The 21,137-nt window shown below is 42.2% G+C and overlaps 2 protein-coding genes across 5 annotated transcripts in view; one reads left to right on the top strand and one right to left on the bottom strand.

Annotated features, from left to right (window-relative positions):
• The first annotated feature begins 1,344 nt into the window (after positions 1-1,344).
• Positions 1,345-10,542, top strand: pax9 (paired box 9). The gene is made up of 4 exons (XM_048228860.1): positions 1,345-1,495; positions 1,990-2,622; positions 5,125-5,264; positions 9,336-10,542. The coding sequence occupies exons 1-4, from the start codon at positions 1,492-1,494 to the stop codon at positions 9,639-9,641; spliced, it is 1,083 nt and encodes a 360-aa protein (XP_048084817.1). The 5' UTR covers positions 1,345-1,491; the 3' UTR covers positions 9,642-10,542.
• Positions 10,543-15,094: 4,552 nt separating this feature from the next.
• slc25a21 (solute carrier family 25 member 21) overlaps positions 15,095-21,137 on the bottom strand; it is an 87,218-nt gene continuing 81,175 nt past the window's right edge. For all 4 annotated transcript variants that reach the window (XM_048227446.1, XM_048227445.1, XM_048227448.1 and 1 more), the window contains 3 exons: positions 20,014-20,195; positions 16,475-16,527; positions 15,095-16,006 (listed from right to left, as the gene is read on the bottom strand). In XM_048227446.1, coding sequence (XP_048083403.1) covers positions 15,945-16,006; positions 16,475-16,527; positions 20,014-20,195 — 297 coding nt within the window. In that variant the 3' untranslated portion in view covers positions 15,095-15,944. The remainder of the gene's footprint in view (positions 16,007-16,474; positions 16,528-20,013; positions 20,196-21,137) is intronic.

Below are 21,137 nucleotides of genomic sequence, written 5' to 3'. Positions count from 1 at the left end.
CGATTGCACGCACATGTATTACCTTGGACTTAATTATTAACGACTGTGAGAGTTGCGAACTATACCAACTAAACCGTTGCAGTAGCCGCCCTATCCCTCTTCCCTGTTTGGTTAAGGTTTCTTAACTCCAGCGTTAAGTGGCTTACTGAAAATTGGGTTTGCACTGGTCATGTCAACAGTTTCAACAGCGTTGAGTCAGGCCTACTTTAGAGGGACTTGGCTGCAGGGAAATATCGTGTAGTCAAGATCAAGTGCGAATCACACGCAAAAATTGATGACCACAAGTGCACAACAATTTCCACAGAAATGTGAATAGGCCTGAGCGGCACTCAGCAGCTTAGCAGATGTACAAAAATGGACTTGTTCTCGATGTGGCTAAGAGAGAAAAGACACAGTGACAGTCAAAATTAGTGAGCATCATTTTGGATTTAAAACCATTTTTGCGGTTTGGATAAGCTTTGCTCATCGAGATTAAATGGCTGTTATGATTAGGCTTCAAAACAATAGACGACCGGTGATGTTAACCTGATAGGCTAGTGCCCTCCCTGACATTTCATATTTATGATGAAGGAGATTTGCTTGGGTTTTTATCTGATGCAATCCCTATGCCCTTATTGCCTACAGGATCCTACCACACAAACCAGCGGGAGCTTTATATTTTTTTATAGCACAATGGCTAAAATAATGTGTGAATTTAACTGTCAGATTCGGTCTACAACAATTTAGTTCGAAAATATTTCAATCTCGATTTCATACACATCAAGTTATTAATCATTTATCAACTGGAAGTAACAAGCCTTTTCTAACAGATCACAGCCCTTCGCAGACCTTTAGACCAATAATTTAATTAGTCGACGTGTTTGCACCAGGTCCGGTTATTTTATTTATTCTGATATGTAGGCCAAAGAAGCATGATTTTATATATCACACATTATATACCCTCCTTATTCAGTATGGTGAAAGGCCGATGATTCTGCACAGAAACAGACTGATTAGAGCATGCCGATTATATGCTAAAGGCTTCACCTATTGAACATTTCATTGCATTTTGGCTAAAATACATATATGCTTGTGAGACAAAATTGGATTTGAACTTACCATTCTGTAAAACAATTCGATTCAAATATGGATAACAAACCTCTCCATATGGCAAAAAAAGTGTGACGTTCAAGCCCCTGCCACTACATGTCATGTCAACCCGTAACACCAATAGAAACGCTTGTTTTAGAGACGTCAAAACCTGATTGGGGGGTTGTCTCTCGCCGTAGAGAAAAGTTTTGAAAGTCCGTCCCATGAAAAGTAGACTGAAATGTAAGGCTGTTCTCCGTGCCACCAGGAAACAGAAGGAGAAATTTCCCCTATCGTAACTATTGCTTTCGCACGAAGCATTTCTTTCACTCGATTGGACACCGGAGAATAGCGAAACTGGACTCGACCTTAGCCAGGCGTCCTAATTCCGAGATTTGTGTAATTACGGGACGACTCAGCGCAATGGGTAAGTAGGATGGCTCAGCATGGGTTCTGATATTTAAAAACTAAATTTAGAGTACGGATTGCTCAGACCATCTTTGTATCCATTTTCTGCAGTCAAATCTTAATTGAGATGTATCCATAAATGTAAGAATAGTCACACTTCAGTCGTGAATACACGCTAGTCACTGTGGCGTAACTCAACCTAGAATATTTTCTCAAGAATCACGATCACATTAAATATATTTTATAATTATGTGATGCTATACAATGCGTAATATAGCAACCTTCATCAGTTCGGTAGGTGTTGGCTATTGTAAAATAATTCAGCCCCGTTTCCAATGCCATCACTTTGATGCGCGCGGTGAATAACTGACGTGGTTCTATGAAAAATCTTGAAATACACCATATGCATCAAATATAGTATAGGCAATTGATGGACAACAGTGGGCCCTGTATATTTTCCTTCTCTTCAGACGTTATCATACTTTTCTTTTCTGTATGTGTCCGCTCCTCCAGAGCCAGCCTTCGGGGAGGTGAACCAGCTAGGCGGTGTTTTTGTCAACGGAAGACCGCTACCCAACGCTATCCGGCTGAGGATCGTAGAGCTTGCCCAGCTGGGTATCAGGCCTTGTGATATCAGCAGACAACTCCGAGTATCCCATGGCTGCGTTAGCAAGATTCTGGCCCGGTATAACGAGACCGGCTCCATCCTTCCCGGAGCCATTGGAGGCAGCAAGCCGAGGGTCACCACACCAACTGTCGTCAAGCACATTCGGACTTATAAGCAAAGAGATCCGGGCATTTTTGCCTGGGAGATTCGGGACAGACTCTTGGCAGATGGGGTGTGTGATAAATTCAACCTCCCGTCGGTGAGCTCCATCAGTCGGATTCTCCGTAACAAAATAGGGAACTTATCTCAGCAAAGTCAGTATGAGTCGAGTAAACAATCGGCTCATCCTCAACCACAACCGACTTTATCGTACAATCATATCTATTCCTATCCGACTCCCATCGCAGCCACTGGGACGAAAGTACCAACACCCCCAGGAATGCCAACCCTACCAGGACACATGGCAATGCACAGGATATGGCCCTCATCTCATTCTGTCACAGATATACTGGGCATTCGGTCCATAACGGAACAACAGAGTAAGCATTATTTATCTGTTTATCTGTAATCTATGACAGAAAAGGCCTCGATTCACATATTAACTGCAAGAGGTAACCAACAAAGTGGTGGCAGTGTATATGTGTGTATGGGTGTGTTTGTGTTTGTAAAGAGAGGTGGTAGTGGTGGCAAAAGGTGACATTCTATCTACCTTTGTCCCATATGACTGCTTATCATTAGGCTATATGACAATGTCTTGAATGTGTTAGGCTATTCGAAATACGAAAGCCTTGACATAGACTAAAGAAATATGGCGCACACGTCAAATGGAAACTATAATTAGGATTTGTCGAAAAACACATCTGTCTAAGAACAGCTCCTGAAAAAGAGTATTTGTGTCGCCGTGTGTTGCCCTTTTGGAACTCAAGCGCTATAGCGCATGTACTGTGGTTCGGTTTGTTGCGTTAAAACATATGGTTCGGGGCTCGCAGTGATAATTAAGGAGCGGATGTGGGATATTAGTTGGATAACGAAGGGTCGGCTCGGCGGAGAGGAGATGAACTGAAATCAAAATGAGGTGTTCAAAGCCTTACTTTCAAGCCAGACATATTCAGCTATGCTTCCCTCAGAAGTGGACTAGGTTTCACACGCTTGTGACTCGAGACAGCCATGTTTGAAGGACAGCGAAAACAGAGACGTTATACCAATTATTTTTTTTCTCTCAACCCTCTCGTGAATCATGTAGCCGTGATCTGAGAAAAGGATAAAAAAATCTATGGCCGACAGTGTAAAACGTCGAGAAGGCCTACGTTACGCAATAGATGCAATGTAGATTCTGTATAAGCTCTCACTGATTATCAACGTTTATTGGAACTGGCCTTCTCTCTGTGCTATATTTGTTTGTGTTTTGTCTCTACGTACTCATTCAACGACTGTATGGGCCAATTGCTTGCATTCGCAGCCTGATTTCGCCATGCACTAACATGCTTGTTCCTATGGACAGGAAGGCCGCAGTCATTTCCATGTTTCAACTTAACTCAATCTAAACAACATCAGTTTACCCCTCTTTTTTTAAAGCCACGGGGAGATTCGCACAGAATACGAAATCTTAGCGGGGAACATGTTCTGAGAGGGTCTTTATAAACAATTTATGCATTTCTAAATTATTAACAGATGTCTGCAGCAGGTTTTGAAAGCCGAAATAAAGTACAATGTAGGCTACACGCGATGGCGCGAGGCCTTACAATGCTGCAATGATTTCACCATCTCTCTCCTTTTTTAAAAGAAATAAACGAGTCTATATAGAAATGGCGATTGAATCGGACAATTCAACATAAGTGTGATAGACAGGATAACAACAACAGGCAATTACATAATTAACCCAGTGTGTTCCTTAAACTGATCGAAGTAATTTAATGCTAGGATAGCCTAAGGTGGTCGACTCTTTGAAATCTCTCTTACTCTCTCTTTCTCACTCTCTCTCTCTCATTCACACACACACACACCCTCTCTCTCTTTCCTTCCCTCTTTCTCTCTCTCATACACACACACACATTCCCTCTCTTTCTTTCTATCTCTCTCTCTCTCTCTCTCACACACACACACACACACACACACACACATTGTATTACACGCTCGTGCACTGGAGCATTTCATTGAGTAATGCGTCTAAACACATGACTGAGCTATTTGTCCAAATGTAAGGTAGAGATGTTGCATTACCGTCTTCAGTATATATCACAACCCATCAAAATGTGCAATTTACACCGCGATTATTTCGAAGCGTTTCAGTCGGAATAGATTTCGGAAGGGTGAAAACATCATACACGCAGAGGGCCTCTCAAGTTACAACACTGGTGGGCTTGCTTTTTCAATTTCAATCTTAGGGACCGTGTATAATATAATATCCATCACGCACAAAAGAGAAACGGTTAGAGTAAATCTAATTTGTCTCCCACAGGAAGAAGCCGGGTAAATGTTCTTAGTCATTACAGGAAAGAATCGTCTTACTGCATTCCAGTGTCTAGCGCAGCGTGGCTTTTTGATCAGCATCGCCAAACACACACATCTCTCTTATACACACACGCGCGTAGGCCTATACGCACACAGACGGCTTCTCCCGTGAGCGCAGAATACTGGGCTTCTCCCAGAGCAACGCAGAATACTTTTTGTGTCTTGTTTAGATTTTGGTCAAGCGATTTTGATGTGGTTTTGTTTTGACTGAAAAAAAAAAAAGACTGTGACAAAGTGAATCACTGACGTCGAATATTCCCGCACTCTCTATTACCAAAAAAGACAAATTATGTTTAAGAATGTGTCAGTCTGCTCTCTGATATCTTTTTTCGGTAGCATATATTCCACAGCCTATAGGCCTATACATCAAACATAACTGACCTGAATCGAACACAACTATCTAAATGATTCAGAATAGCCAAGAAGGCCTAGGTCTGCTGAAGTAGTGGTCTCTTCTGCTATGGTAGTTCTGCACAACTCTTGTCCTCCTTTCTGACTTTCCTCTCTCCCTGTGTCTGTTTTGCTCCCAGTAAGTGACTGTCCTTCGTTTCCCAGCGCCAAACTAGAAGAATGGAGCGCTTTAAACAGGACTAATTTTCCGCCAGCGACCTCTCCACTAGTCAATGGTGTGGATAAAGCTCACTTAGAGCCTGAAGCAAAATACACACAGGTAAAATGTAAGAGATCACCTCATCATCTTAACTTAGTTGACCCCTCCCCTCTCTTTTTGCAAGTTAGTTTTGTATAGTCAACGGACACGTCTGGTGGTGGTTTGACCTGTCAATGAGCCCATGAAGAATTAAGTGGTGACTTTGACTCCAATAGATTTTTTCGAACGGTGTCTTAAGGAACTGCGGATGCACGATTGGTCACGCTGTCTATTTGTAGCATGTCATCATCCTTTTCTGTTCTTGTGTGTGTGTGTGTGTGTGTGAGTGTGAGTGAGTGAGTGCACGCACGCGCTTCATTGTGCATACGCGAAAGCTGTGCTTAGCCTTTTGGCTAGCCTGTAGCACAGAAGTCAGGCCTTAGAATTGTCCTTTGCTCGCTCCTTACATTTTCAATATTATAAAGAGTAAGCCTACAAAGGTGAACCCTCATGTTGTACAAAATACCGAGTATTTGGTTCGGAGCCCATATTTTCTTTATTTTGTTCAAGACCATAATTGTGACGCAAAACGTTTTAAGACGGCCCACTAATTTAAATTTTATGCCACACAATTAAGAGATTATGATAGGCCATACATTTTATTGTTTGCACGTGAGTAACAAGCCTGATTACTCAAACGAGACACTGCAGAACTTTTTTTTAGAAAAAATAAAATAAAATATAAAAAATAATAAAATTAAACTGAAAATATAGTTGCTGGAACTACCTTGGGGAATAAATGTTGGAAGAAAGACTTAAGTATAGCAACTGTAGAATCCAGTAGCCCAAAGCTGCTGTGAATCATACAACCACTGAAAATTTAATTTTATTTAAGATGAGCTGTTTTTGCATAAATCTGTTGTTAGATTCTCAATGATTGTAACTACGGGTCCAATTGAACAATTCGGTTTGCAAAGAGGGATTTATGGCGTGTGTATATATATATATATACACGTATATATATTTTCAGTCTCATGCACCACTTTGGCTAAAAGCAGTGATCATAACATATGATCAGGTTACTTTCGGTGTTATAGCCTAATGCTGTTCGACATTTTAATAGGCAGAATATGCATTCATACTCGAAAGAGAACTCTTCGGTTCATGGTTAGGCTGACAATGTATTCATTATGTTGTTTACAATTGTATGTTTGTATTCATAATTGAGCACATGCAGTAGTTCAGTATACACTATATAGCAAAATAGTCAGAATTGATCATTGTTGCCTGTTTATGTCAGAAATTAAAATAACACGTCACCTATGCTGTCTTAAAAATAGACTCAGGCAATTTATCGTTGTTGACTTTATGTGTAAAATAAAAAAAAGTGAAAACGCTGAATGATTTTGTCCTTGCTCGAAATGTTATGCCATAATTATTTTCATCTCAAATTCTTGACGAGAAAAGCTTGGCACGTTTTATTCACTTGGGAAAATCCTAGTTAAATTTAATGTGGGTCCTACAGGACCACGCTTTACCTGACTAGTTCTGCATGAATTTCAACGCCCTTGACTACAGATACTTAGTTCAGATAATAGATTATCAACAAGAAAGTAAGTGTAATAGTAAACGTATTCGTTTCATTTGGGGTTGTCAGCTTGTACAGATGATGAGCAGAGTGCGTGTGGTTTGTTATGAAAGGAGTGTTTGCATTTGTTTCGTTGTCTTTCTTAAATAGTGTGACACATGTACTCAGATAATTACAGACACGAGTCATTGTAATGCAAGTTCAGGGTCAGAGGGGTAGCCTAAAGGTGATTCGATGACGAGCATATGACAGGCGCGTTCTAATAAGTGCAGGGTGTTTACTTCCATCACGTCGGTCGACAGACGGATGGAGAACCTCTAGGAATCGCGTTACTTTACTTTCGGGAGAGCTACTCTCTGAATAACCAGCTACTCTCTCTGATCAACCATATGATCCCGTTGGCAGTTTTTCAGCCGAAGCAGAGTTTTAGCACAACATAATCCTTCCTAGTGGGTTTGCTGCAAGTCAAAGTGAAGCTTTGCCAGTATTAAGGACGGGCATGAACCAGCAAAATGGTTCCTAAAATCAATCATGATCATTTCTAATGATTTAGATTGAAATACGTTTTGCCTCTTGAGGCCTGGGTGCAATGTGTCGGGTAATGTTGTGGCATACTAACTCATGTCCTATAGTTTAAAAGTAGAAGTGCAAGCTTCAGGCCTATAGGCTCTCTCTTGTCCTCTGAGTATAACTGAAATGATGGCTTATCGTTCATTTAGTTTGAAGAGAGATGTTCAACGTAGTCTTTTAAATGTAGGCTATTGTCATAATTTCAATTTAGGCCCAATCCGTAGAATCGACGGAGTTTAAATGTGGAAACCCATGTCACACTTGTTGCTGAATTTAGCCACATTGACCTAACTACCGTTAAGCAAACGTCAAGAATAGGCTATCAGCAGTAGGCCTTTATCAAGAATTTGAAATGTCTAACCCGTTAAATGCACTACCACAGAGCTATGGGATTAGTCACCAGTTTTTCAGTGCGCAGCTGTGAGTGACAGTTCTTTTCTGAAGAGGGCAGGTAGAAACCTATGTTCCATTACCGCTAAATGAGTCATGGCAAAACCATTAGAGCGAAGACGCTTCTTTGGATGGGCTATCCGTAACCCGCAGGTGTAGGCCCTACCGCAATTGTTCACTTTTGTTTTGCATGCATTGCGGGATAATTGTGTTCATTTATTTAATGTAGGTTGCAACAAGATGGCGAGCACTTTAAAATATAGACTCATAACTTCAAATAATAGAATACACAATAGGGTTAATTCCGAGCCTCGCATCAACACATTCCAAAGATGTTGCAGTGACTTGACTCGCGATGGTTTGTAAAGGTGAATTTAGTTGTATTTGTCAAGTTGACTGGATCCCGTTTAGCGCTCGCTTATCTGAAAGAAACTTTTTTTGAACTGCTACCTCCTGTGCCAGTTATCTTTGCACGAAGTCTGAGCTAGCGTTACTGATTATTCGGGCAAGCTGGAAACGGTGCCTTGCTAATAATTTAAAGCAAACGTGATTTAAGGACGAGCACAGTTTTCCTATCATTTCAGTTATTTAATTAATTTAAATATTTTTATATAAAAAGGCAAAATGTCCCATCACACACGAGTCAAATAATTTCTGATTCACTGTTCTTAAATGTGAATAAATGAAAGTGTTCTAACGGATAGAAATTACATTTTAGATTTTATATCTGGAACGTATGCATGATCAAATATGATTGTTATTGTGTAAACATGACATAAATATTCAAGGAGAATTAGTTGTTATTAAATTAATAGAAAGGTAAATAAATGTTCTATTTTGATGACATGTTTTTGTTGTAGGAAACAAACAAGAGGCTGTATCTAAAAATTCCATTTAAGTTAAATGTAGCTAATTTAAAGTGCATTCCATGGGTGTGTCCAATTTGGCATTTTAGGTGCCGAATCTCACCAAGTTTCCAAAGCATCTGGCAGCTGTTTGATCAACACCCCTCTGCCCCCATACACTATTATTCATATTTAAAACTGAGTGGCATTTGGATGAAGGCTCAGGTCGGGCAGCTGAGATAGCACGGTGCTGAAAGTGCACCATAGGAGCAAAAAAGATTTCATCTGTGGAAGCCATTTTCGGTAGTCAGAGACCACCCAGATGGACATCTTTTCTCTCTGTGCAGGCAAATTCCTCCAAGTTAAAGAACTGTCTTTCTGCCAGGAGGTTACTGGGATTCCATCTGTTTTCTTTTCTCACTTTTCCCACATCTCTATGATATGTTCTTCCTTTTTGATGACTCATGTCACTTGCTTTTTGTGCCTCCCTGTCTCTTTTCTTTGGTGCCCCACGGCCAGCTGTTTTCTCCTCATCTCATATCTCTCTCAAAATTCTCTTCTCTGCCAACGTCAAAAGTTTTTATCAGACTGATAAGTGTTTCTCTGTCATATGAAATGGAGAAGTATAACTCAAATAGATACATTCACTTTTGTTTTTGCCACTTACAGTCCAGGGGGTTGACCATATCATAAATATCTTTATCCACCTTCCCTCTCCTCTGTGACCCCCCCCCCTTCCTTCTTTCTTCCTTTGTCTAGACGCCGAGTGGCTTGCACACAGCGAGCAGCTATGCCACAGTGCCCAGCATCCCTCCCTACCCCCCAACCACCCCAGTGTCACCTTACACGGGGTACAGCGCCACCACGTCGGCCTATGTGACCGGCCCCACATGGCTGCCGCCCAATGGCAGTGCTCCCTCTCTCCACAGCTGTGACGCTGCCGCCACCGCCACTACCCCCCTGGCCATCAAGAGCGTGACGGCTGGCCGCAACGCCATCCATCACCACCACCACCACCACCATCACCACCACCTGCACCCTCTCACCACTGCCTCCGCGCACTGACGGAGAAAACAAGGGCATCAGTGTGAGATGAGAGAGAGAGAGAGAGAGAGAGAGAGAGAGGGAGAGAGAGAGAGCGACTGAAGGGTAAGGACGCGGAGCTGAAGTAGAGAAGCTGTAAGATCTCCTCCTCACGGATGACCAGAGAGGGCCCATTCTGTGGTGGACATTTTGTGAATCTATTTATGAAAGAGACGCTTGGGTGGAGAGTGGTCCTTCACTGGCCTGACGTCCAGGTCAGTGGGAGCCCATCGAAAAAAGAGTCAGGCCTGGGTGCCCCTGAACGACATGTCACCTTTCAAGGAAGGGGGGGCATGTGGCGCTTTGTGGTGTTTTTAAGTGACAATGGACAGCCTTGTGGTCTGCATTAAAGATGCCAGTCTTCTTTTCTAATCTTGGTTTTTGTGCTCATGTCTGCAAATGGTTTTATCTGGAAATTAGTGGAAGTACGTAAACGACAGGTTGTGTGTGTGTATATACATCAATGGTTATGTTTGCGTTTAAAAAGCGTTTCAGGGTTGTACTAAACAGTTGCTTTTATTTCAATTGTTTTGTTGTTTGTATTTTTGATTCATGGCTTTTGTTTGTTACATTTTTAGTTTGTAAAAAAATTGCAGAAAACAGCCATTTATTTTACACCTAAAATGAAGAGTTTGGAAAGTGCTTCTGTCAGAAGTTTATGCTCCTTCTTATTTATTAGACTGTATGGTACGTCGAACCCAGTGCAATGATCAGCAGGAGACTTGCTGGCCCAGCGTCACTCTGGGGGATCGCTGAAACGTTACAGCCACCAGCGTTGGTTCACCTTTGTGTTAAGCTTCAGCGTGGACAGTAAAGCTGCAGTTTGGATGTTGCACAGTTAAACTGAATGTATCTGATTAAAAAGGATGTGTGACAGAAAAAAGGGAATGTGTTGTGTGTAACCTGTTGCACTGTCAGTGAGTAATGTCCTAATTCTGTTGACACAGGCCATTGCATATACTTATGAGGCAAAGAATTCTAGGAAATAGAAAACTGGTATATTAGAATCTAATCAGTAATTGTATGTAGGTTAATCATATACAGGAAATATAAGTCTGTTCACAATGTTGCATTTGACTGGAGAAATAGGCATGATTATACCCCAGAGCAGTATTAATATTACGAATCACGTTCACTACTTCAGTACATTTGCATTTAATATTTTGTATTCTATATATTCATATTGCAATTAACACCAACAAATGTGAAAACTTAAAAGTAAGAAAATAGAATATCTGTATGGCTATGATTGAAAAAAAAAAGGAAAAAAAAAGGAAAAAAAGGAAGGATAGCTTTTTAAGGTATAATAAGCCACCTTGGTGTCTTTGTCTTAGTGTCACCTTCAAATTAATTTTTGATAAACACACCTGCAATTCCCACCAGCAGTACAGGCTATGCACTATTTAATTATGTGGTAAAAAAGCCTTCATAGCAAAGCCTCACTAACAATAAAGACACCATTTAGCATGTTATCCAGCTTTATCAGGAGCGACTAGGCTGCTGATGTTGTTAGTAAGGTTTTTGCCTAGACCCAAACTCCATAATCCCCACCACCACCACCTCTGGCTCTGGTTGCCCTGGGTGATGGCACCTCAGCTGACTGGTCATGAACCGCGGAGGGTGCGCAGACGTGTCGGGGCATTGTGCTCACCCACAGCATGCTACTTTTCCACAGTTTTTAGGCAAGTGTGCCCCGTGTATGTGTATGTGTGCATGTGTGTGCGTGTTTGTGTTTGGGGGTGGGGGGGTAGGGTTGGTGGGTGTCAGGAGGCGATTGGGTACTTCCCAGGAGAGTCTTTCAGGGGGCTTTCAGTGATACTGACCCAGAACCTTGCACCTGTGAGGCAGGAATGTCAACCCACTGCCATGAGCGATAGAAGACCTGATAAAAATCAGTGTGTGTGTGTGTTTTTCTCTGAAATATTAACCTTTTGTTTTAATTTTTGTTTTGAATCTTGTGTACTCTTAGAGAAATTAAAATATGTGTTTATTCTAAAATGGTTAGCCCTACCATTGTGGTGGAAATATGAATTATAGTGAATTTAAATGTGATATTTAAGGTGTAATACCAAATATTTCTGTATAAAAGTAGCAACTCCTATTCTTATCTGTCATCTTAAACTGATGATATAAAAATCATTATGTGGCAGACTATTTTAAGCCAACAATTTAAGTTTTGTGTATAGGGATCATTAAGTATAATAATATATTTTAGTTTTTTAAGTCCTGGATTATGCATGAACATTTTACATATTTATAAAAAAAATGGTAAGGTTCCATATTTAAAACATGGTCATGAACAAGAATGTGAAACATCTGGTATTGTAGTTATTGTTCTTATAAAGAGAATTTTTAGCATTGTGGCCTATTCAAAGGCTTGGCCGTTCAGACAGCAAACCACTTCAGCCCAAAAAACAACAGACAAAAAGAACAGGACACGTACATGGTTAGCCCAGGAGTGTGTTGAGTTCAGTGTCATACGTCAGGGTCTGTTGGAAGAGGCGCAATGGCAAAAGGGGCTGGGTTTACCCGCATAATGTGTATCGACTTGTTGGGGCTGTCTGTTGTCACGCGTAGGCTGTCTTTAACGTTTTGTCATACGATACTCTCCTACCTGGGCTAGTGTGGTGTGTGTGTGGGTGGGGAAGGTATGGGTTAGGTTACACAATGTTTGATTGTGTGGGTGTTGGAGATAAATTCCTTTTATTTGTATACTTTACTATTATCATCTACATTTGACTAAGCTCATGCACTGACTGGGCTCTGTTAAATTTGCGTCAACCGCTGGTGTCCTCTAAACTCAACTCACGGAACAGCAGCCTCTGTTTTGTCAGCACAATAGAGGCCTTGATTCTAACGACTGAGTAACCTCTAGTCTGATCCCAAATGGTATGTACTGCTCGTTGACATAAGCCCACTTAGGGAGGATTTTTTTAATTTTTTTTATGAAGACTGTGAGTATTCTTGCATCATCTTCAAGAACATCTTTATAATACCATTGTTTTTTTGAACCCCATGAGGTGGCATTCGTTTCACCGCAGCACATTCAACTCATCGGAACGCTTTCTGATGATCCGCAACACAAAGCGGGGGGGGACCCCCGAATTACCACACCCCTTTAATCTCACAGCCACTCTCTAACAACCAGGAAGGGGAAATGCACGACATATGTTTGGAATTAATGACGGCGGAAAAGTCGAGCAGGATCTCGAGTCGCTGTGCAATCAGCTGTGGGACAGGAGCAGAGTGGCTCCAAGACTAAGCAGAGCAAGTAGCAATGCAGGAGGGCTGCAGCCACACCGGCCTGACCAGCGCGCACAAAAAAAAAAAAACAGGCAGCCTGGGTGACTAGAACCAGACTGTTTACTTTTGCGTGTGAGAGAGAGAGAGAGAGAGAGAGAGAGAGAGAGAGAGATAGATAGATACTTTATTGATCCCCAGGGGAAATTCAAGAGAGAGAGAGAGAAAGAGAGAGACTTAACTTCACGCAGGTGAGTTGAGGTTTGGTGTGAGAGCTGGAGCTTTCTCTGGGGAGAAGCGCACATCTGGCACGTCTGCTCAGTTCTGTCAGCCTACAGAAATGTCAAGTCCATGCTCAGTACTTCAAATGGGCTCGGAACTACTCTCTACATTTTCTCGCATGGCACTGAAATTCAGCTGTTTTTTAAAACAGGGAGACTGGAGAGAAAAAAAATGTATGTTAGTGTGTGAGGCCCATTATGCTTTAATCTGTACTCAGGCTATGCTCAAATGCTGGCGTTCTTAAGATGCACGTTGAGTGTTCCGCCCAAGTACATAGATTGCAAGATCATAGAGAGCTTACACCTGATGACAGGTCAAAAACAGCTGTTCACACTTTACATGGAACTACAGGAAGGAGGTCGTGCAACCACAGCATTGAGCTTAATGTCCTTAAACTGAAACTCAATCCATGGCCTCGTCCTAGATGCCTCAACAAGCACCTAGGGCAAGACAAACTCCCCATGCTACCATGCCTAACCCTGAACATAGAGGACAAATGCAGACAATGTTCCATTAAAAGACCTGCATGACAGACAGACAGACACACACACACACACACACACAACTGTTCCTTAACCGAGTTGACAGGCTAGGCTAAGCGTTTAGATTTCCGTCACTCGACAGCTCTGTGTGGGAGAAGCGGGTGCTCCAGAGGCCAGCGTGTCTGAGTGCTGTTCCCCAACAACTCGCTGACACATTATAAATGAGCCAGCTCCACACCTGACTGGAGACAAGACAGCAGAGCTGATAAATGATAGGCGAGTGAGGAAGACCTAGTGCATTAGTGTGTGTGTGTGTGTGTGTGTGTATCTGAGTGAAAAGAGAGTGAAATACCATGACACATGCATTTGTGTGTGTGTGTGTCTTTGAGAGGTGTATGAGCATGAATGTAAGTGTGGACCGTCTTTCTCATTTCTCATGAAAAAAGTACAAGTTATTTGAGCTGACTGCGTGAATAAATAACATGTGAATGAGAACAAGGGAGAAAGTGAAAGAATGAGGAGTGAGCCAGAAAAAAATGATTTTGTGTGTGTGTGTCAGTGAGTGAGTGAGTGAGTGAGTGAAAGAAAGAAAGAAAGAAAGAAAGAAAGAAAGAATGAAAGTGAGTGAGTGAGTGAGTGAGTGAGAGAGAGAGAGAAAGGAGGGGGAGAGAGAGAAACAAAATGTGTGGGGTACTTTCCATTCCTGGCTGCCGTATTTGCATTTCTCTGTTTTGTTATTTTAGCTTGATTTCTGCACTGTCTGTGGGCCTGCCACTGTTGCTGTGGAGACAGGGAGATTGGCAGCTGGCTCTAGGCTAATGCGGGCTCGATGGTTGACAGGTATGCTGACAGCGCTAGCCCTGAGAACAAAAGAGAGAGAGAGAGAGAGAGAGAGAGAGAGAGAGGCAGAGAAATGGAGAACCACTACGAATACACTGATCATTGGTCCAATGATTCAGATATGTGATCAAACACACACACACACACACACACACACACACACACACACACACACACACACACACAGACACACACAATACAAGGGTGAAGTGCCAGTGTTAAAATTAACTTTACTGCCAAGTCAGCATGGCCAAGGTCACACATCCGTTTGGCAAGTATTCACCTTTTTTATTCCTGTCTGCTATGAAGTTGATCAATTTAAGACTTTATCAAATCATTTCAAAAAAGCATTACTTAGTAATTAAGTAACAACAATTCCCTTATCAATTGTTGATTTGTGTCCTTTACAGAATGCTCCAACTGCATAGAAACTCACAAAGACCACCAACTCTCCAGACAAAATATATCTTCAGTTTTTCAGTCTCCATGTTTCTTTCCTTAACGTCTCTGTTAGCCCCTTCAAAAGGAGGAAATGCGAGCCATAAAAATATCATTAAATACTGAATGAAAGAAATGACTTAACAACACACAATCCCTTGATTGGATTTATAGGTCAAACCCGAAAACTGGTACACAAATTTATAACACAGATTGGAAAACCTCAGTAACCTTAAAAAAACTGGGCTGCATTCCCAGACGTGCATTAAGTTCAGATCTGGATTAAATTTAGTCTTCAGTGGACAAAATCTCCAATCAAAAGCAATTCAGCGAGTGACTTGTCTCTGAAAAACAGGTTTGCAAAATTGAGAGTTAAAGATTTCACTTTAGCAGGAGAATGAAGCGGCAGTTATGCCTCATCCATGGCAGGGGCCTGTACAGGCAGTTTGTCTATGGACGCTGTAGACAAATGGCTGTATTACTGTATTACAGGATCTGAGTATCATGATCTCATAAAGAAGCTGTGACCCAGGCACTGTGTAAAAACACCAATGGATTGCAGGACAAAGGAGTCATCAGCCTCTTCTTAATAAGCTGTTTAAGGAGGGGGACTGTTTGAGCATTAGTCAAGCAACTACAGTAATCTCTTTTTGAAATGTCTTTTCTGTTTAGTCCGCTAGATAGATGGTATAGCCTATGCTGCTGTATAGCCTATGTAGCATTTAAAAAAATACATTTACATATTTCTGGTAGCAAAATACTGAAGGTGTGGTCCTTGTGATTAATGTTTCTGATGTCCATTTGGGATTTAGAGGTCAGTAAGCCAATCTTTCGCAGAGGTCCTTATGAGTACCCACAATCAGATCCAATACGAAGTTTATAGGTCATGATGACCCATTCAGGCTCCCTGTTGACTCTGTTGAGGGGTTACACCACGCTCAGGGCCTGGGATGGTGATGAGACCCACAGAACCCTGATGGACCACGGTGTGAAGGCCCAGCGATCACCAGTGTTTCTGCAGCCAGCCAGAGACGTACTCATACACCAGCAGCATGACGGCACCTCCTGCAGACAGAAACCATCAGAGGATGGGGGGGAGGAGAGATACATAGGAAGCATATTGTGAAGACTTCCTCCGGGAACCATGAGCCAGTTGCACAAAACACCTTAAGTTAAGGTTTCCTTCAATTAAAATTGGTTGCACAAAACATCCTTAAGTCTTCTCCTTAAGGTGTCCTAAGGTTTTCTCATTATTTTGTAAGAAAATCCTTAAACCATTGCAAAAATGACCTTAGCAGCCAAAATAAGGAGGACAACCTAAGGAAGTCTACCTCTGACTCTACCTTAACCATATTATTAGCTGAATTAATGCTGCAAATAAACAACTTCGCTAATAAAATGCATAACTTCTCTAATAAAACGTATTAACAATAAAACCTCGCTAATATGCTTACTCTTCTATCAAATAGGCCTATCAGCGCTATTGTGTGGTTTACATATATATCCCCTGCAGCCCTCCAGTGCCCATCCTACCTGGTCCAAGCCTCATAATCTTGGGCACCAATCCTTTGTACAGTGCCAGATAACTAGGAAAAGGAAAAAGGAAACAATGTGATGCATGTTCAGACAGGGCTCTACACTAACATTTTTTTCCAGGAGCACTTGTGTGCCCAAGTTAAAAAATTTAGGAGCACAGAGAAAAATTTGGGCGCACAGTCAGTTCTGTACTTAACTTAAACATAATCTAACATTACACTGCAGCTAACACTTAAACATGCCAGTGCACCAATTGCGAATATTAAGAATGACTGACAACATTTAGGCTACAGTAAATAGGATTTTAAAGATCAGTGCCTTCTTTATTTTCAGTCTGTTCTATTTTCCTACATTTTGTTAATGTAAAATAGTATAATACATTGCCATATTTGCATTTAGCCTATATATCAAGTATCCTGCCAAATGTAGGCTAATTTATTTATTTGTGAATCCATCTGTAGCTAATCCAAATATGCCCATGGTGACCTATCTGACTGCATACTGCCTAAAACAGCTAACTACAACATTTTCTCATCCACAAAACCCAACATAGGCTAATCAAGGATATATATATATTTTTTTACTTTTACTTTTTATTTGAAATATCTGCATTGATGGGGGCAGTAGGCAAAAGTTAGGCCTACTTTCGTTTTGCACTTCAGCTTGTATTCGGTGTAAACAAACAAGCATGCGTGGAAGCCTGGAGTTGTCAGTAGCGTTCTACCTTTGAATAAAATGGGAGTATTACGGGAAGCTACTTTTTTGGGCCTGTTAAAATTACAGCTATATTTTGCATATTGCAGCCAATACGTCAACTGGGCTAAAAGGCATGTTAGGTTACCTTTTCTTCTCTCACTGCATTCTCAGAATCTCATCCTGTTCCTCCAAAATCCGATGAATTCGGTGGATAGAAGAACTAATTTCTTCAATCTTTGCATCTTGGCTGGCTAGTCTAACTTTCCACTTTTTCTGCGTGCTCTTGGATTTGATAGAAGCGACTACTAGCGAGTCACAACGCGAAACTGCTAACGTTGATGGAGTTGTAGTTTTTATGCTGCATTCAAGGACGTGATTCTATGGTTTGCACCAGTAATGTTTCTTAATGTTGCGGTGTATTTTGTAGACAAACATTGACATGGTTAGAAGTCATTCGCACCAGTCGCCTAAATATTTTTTGCACTTTCGCGCCATCATTTTTTTACTCGCGCGTAATGCGAAAGTGAAATGGGCGCACTGTAGAGCCCTGTCAGAATATTGACACTTTCCAACCATTACCTCAAAGGGCTCTAACACTGCATTTAAAACCTTTGTTTACAAGAAAGATTTGATTGCTTCTGAAACGATTTGGTAAGAGTATAATGCACCAGTTTAAGATTAATTTCACTAGTGGTTATATGCCCCTGGCAGTCGAAAGTCAATGAAGTCTTTCCAGATCCACTCTCAATCTCAACTGAGATTTGAGAAGCGGCCTGGTGTTAACCAATATATTAAATAAGCATCGCAATTATAATGCATGATAAATAATCTTAAGCAACTAAAGTCACAGCACTCAGCAACTCAGGAACTCGGCAGTCAAAAAATTACTTGAATTAGGGTCGGGCAGTTGGATGATTTTAATCGAATGATTATTGTGATCTACCTTGAAGACATCCCTGTCTGCTTTTCTGGTGAATCGTGGAGATCGTGACAAGATGTTATTAATGTATCCAAACCAAACAAAAGACGTTGATGTCGTGTCTCAATGCTATGTTGACAAACCAACAGAATGATTGCCTACTAGGAGGCTATGTTGACTGAATAAACAATATAATGTTTTTTTCATGGTCCTCTTTCATGCCTGACATATTTTTAAAACAATTCAACATAAGGTAGCAACATCGTGGGCGTGGAACTATTCCCAAACAATAGAAGCAGTGTGGCAAAGTTATCTGGTAACCTTACCAGGCACTTCTGCTGGTAAAACGCCTAATCTATTCAAACATCTAGAAAGGATATATGTGAAAAAAGATGCCTAGAGTGTTTCAAATGGGTTGGCGTTTATTTTTCTTAGAAGGTTTGTGTGTATGATAGTGTCAGAATTAGATATGTGCACATTTTTTTTCTATGTTTTTCTACTATCTTGAGGAATGAAAAATGTTCAATGACAAAACAACAAAACAGTATTTTGAATGTAATGTCCTGTTTTAAATGGTGCAGATAAACAAATCTATTGGCTTGTTCAAGTCAGGATATTCCTGACAACACTGGGAAGAAAGAACACAGTTTAGATAATGGGATGTCATTGTGTGTTAAAAAGACTGTGATATGATTTGTTGGGGGAATATTACCCACCCCTAACTGGAATGTACTGGAACTGAAACTAATAAACTGGAACTAGAGTCTGCCACCTCAATCAAACTTAACATATTTGAATGAAAATGAAATGCCCAAATTTATTTATTTCCTAAAAAGACACATTTTTACAAAGTGAGAACTTTTATGGCACATCCCACCACATCCATTTGGCATGCAGATTGGGGTTCCTCAGAATACCAAGTTTAAGTGAAGCACTTGCTCCCCTTACTATTGTTCTCCTCTTTATTTATACACACATATTTGAAAGCCTGTGTCTGGTTAGCTACCTTTTAGTACCCCGTCCCATGCCTCTCTCTCTCTCTTTTTCTTTCTCTTTCTCTCTCTCTCTCTCTCTCTCTCTCTCAGGTAGTCACATTAGTCGTGTGTTGTTGTTGGGGAGTGTACCTGCTGTAATGTGTAGCAGCTGAAGGCAGGGAGCCTGAGAGGGGGTCTGAGAGGTGGCGGTGGCAGTGGCTGGCTTGTGGCTGGCTCCGGTGGCGGCGGCGAGAGAGCTGGCCGCTGTGGTTAATAAGGGCCCCGCTCTGCTTCCTCCTGCCCCCGCTGTCTGATGAGCCTGACCCGCCGAGCGCCGCGCGCCTCGTTAGGGCCCGCTTAACGACCTCTCCCACAGGGGCCCCTAATTAGCGGCGACTGGCTCGCGTTAGCCAGCGCTGGACAGGATGGGGCAGAGGGGGCAGCACCTTTCAGCAATCACCCACCACCACCCACCCGAACCCCCCCCCACCCCACCCCACTCCCAGCACTGCAATGAAAAAAAGAAAGTTTTCAAAAAAAGAGGGGGAACATAAATAGCATTGAAGAGGGCAGCACCCTTAAGGCGCCAGAGTGGCCTAATAAGAAACGGCGCACGGGTCCCAACTTGAAGGGACAGGCTGGGGACTGACTGACGAACTGACTGACTGGCTGGCTGGGGTCCTTAGGGGGACACAGGGCCTGCAGATTCCCTGCGTGACTATCCCACACCTGCCTCTGTTTTCTCTGGTTTGGCTCCAGGATTTCTGCGAAGTGGTGTGCAGTGGACCCAGCGGATGTCAACGATTCACAGAAAACAGAAGGGCCTGTGCTTTATGAAGGGTGACCAAAACAAGCACAAAAAAAAAAAAATGGACCTCACATGTCCTGACGTCCAGTATGTCTGTGTGTGTGTCTGTTGTAATGGCCATGTGGTAGCACACTCTCACCCCTCTTCATGGTACACCAGGGCCATGCTCTGGAAGCAGCTGCGGTACTTGATCTCCCCGGGCACAGGTTGCGGGCCCTGGATGCGACTCTTAGCCACGTCAAAGGGAATGTTGACACAGGATGAAATCGTGCCGGACGTCAGGCCAATGGCAAACTTCCTCAGGAACTCCAACCTGGGGTCCTGGAAGACAGAGAAAAGACAGAAGAGAGGGATTACATAGGTAGGTGAATTTCTGAATGTTGCATTAATAAGACGATACATGAATAGTGAATGCATGACAGTTGACTCTTGGACAATATTTACCATGCCATGTCATCTGGTTGTATAGCCATTCAAACTTTTTCAACTGACAAACAATAATGGATTACTAAAGACAAGGGAAGAAACATTGTGTGTGTGTGTGTGTGTGTGTGTGTGTGTGTGAATGAGGGAGAGAGGAAACAAAAAGAGACATGAAGAGAGAGAGAGATGAAGGATATATACAGGGAAAAAATGCAGTGAAGAGGCGACATGTGTGAGGGAGTGAGGGAATGAGAGAGAGAGAGAGAGAGAGAGAGAGAGAGGAGAGAGAAAGAGGGCTGTGCATATGATTGCAAAGCTGGCATGAAAGCTCTAATCATTTAATGGTGGTAGGGGAGCGGGATCAGAGCTTCCTGACTGTGCGGCGGCTTCTCTGATTGGCTGCGCCCAGATCACATGTCCAGCAGGGGGCACGGGAGTGGCTGGGGAGGCATATGGGGACAATTTGGGTAATTGGGCAGTGACTCGGCGCAGGGGTATTACTGTAGCCAGAGAAGCCACAGCTCGGCACAGCTCTGACAGCTAATTGGCCAGGATATTTTTACAAATGACAGGACCCGAGTCAGGCCCGGCCTTTCTCAAAGTGCTGGACACCCGGCGCGGTGGACTAAATCAACAGCTAATTCTACGCTTTGGAGGAGTGTGTGTTTGAGTGAGTGACTGTAAGTGTGTGTGTGCATGTATGCATGTGAGTGTGTCTGTGTGTCTGCATGTGTGTGTGTGTGTGTGTGTGTGCGTGCGTGCGTGCGAGTGAGCAAGCGGAACACGCCACCGCGTCAAATCCAACACACACCAATCAGTTCTTTTCCGACTTGTTGTTAA

This window comes from Alosa alosa, chromosome 19 (genome assembly GCF_017589495.1).
Source record: "Alosa alosa isolate M-15738 ecotype Scorff River chromosome 19, AALO_Geno_1.1, whole genome shotgun sequence".
Taxonomy (NCBI): Eukaryota; Metazoa; Chordata; class Actinopteri; order Clupeiformes; family Clupeidae; genus Alosa; species Alosa alosa.
Note: the sequence above shows the minus strand (reverse complement) of the source record. Positions and strands in the feature narration are given on the sequence as shown.

Bases quoted from the DNA above. Each gene is read 5' to 3' on its own strand.
- pax9 (XM_048228860.1), top strand. The intron at 2,623-5,124 runs GTAAGCATTATT...TTTTGCTCCCAG, and splicing joins GTCCATAACGGAACAACAGA to TAAGTGACTGTCCTTCGTTT. The intron at 5,265-9,335 runs GTAAAATGTAAG...TCCTTTGTCTAG, and splicing joins CTGAAGCAAAATACACACAG to ACGCCGAGTGGCTTGCACAC.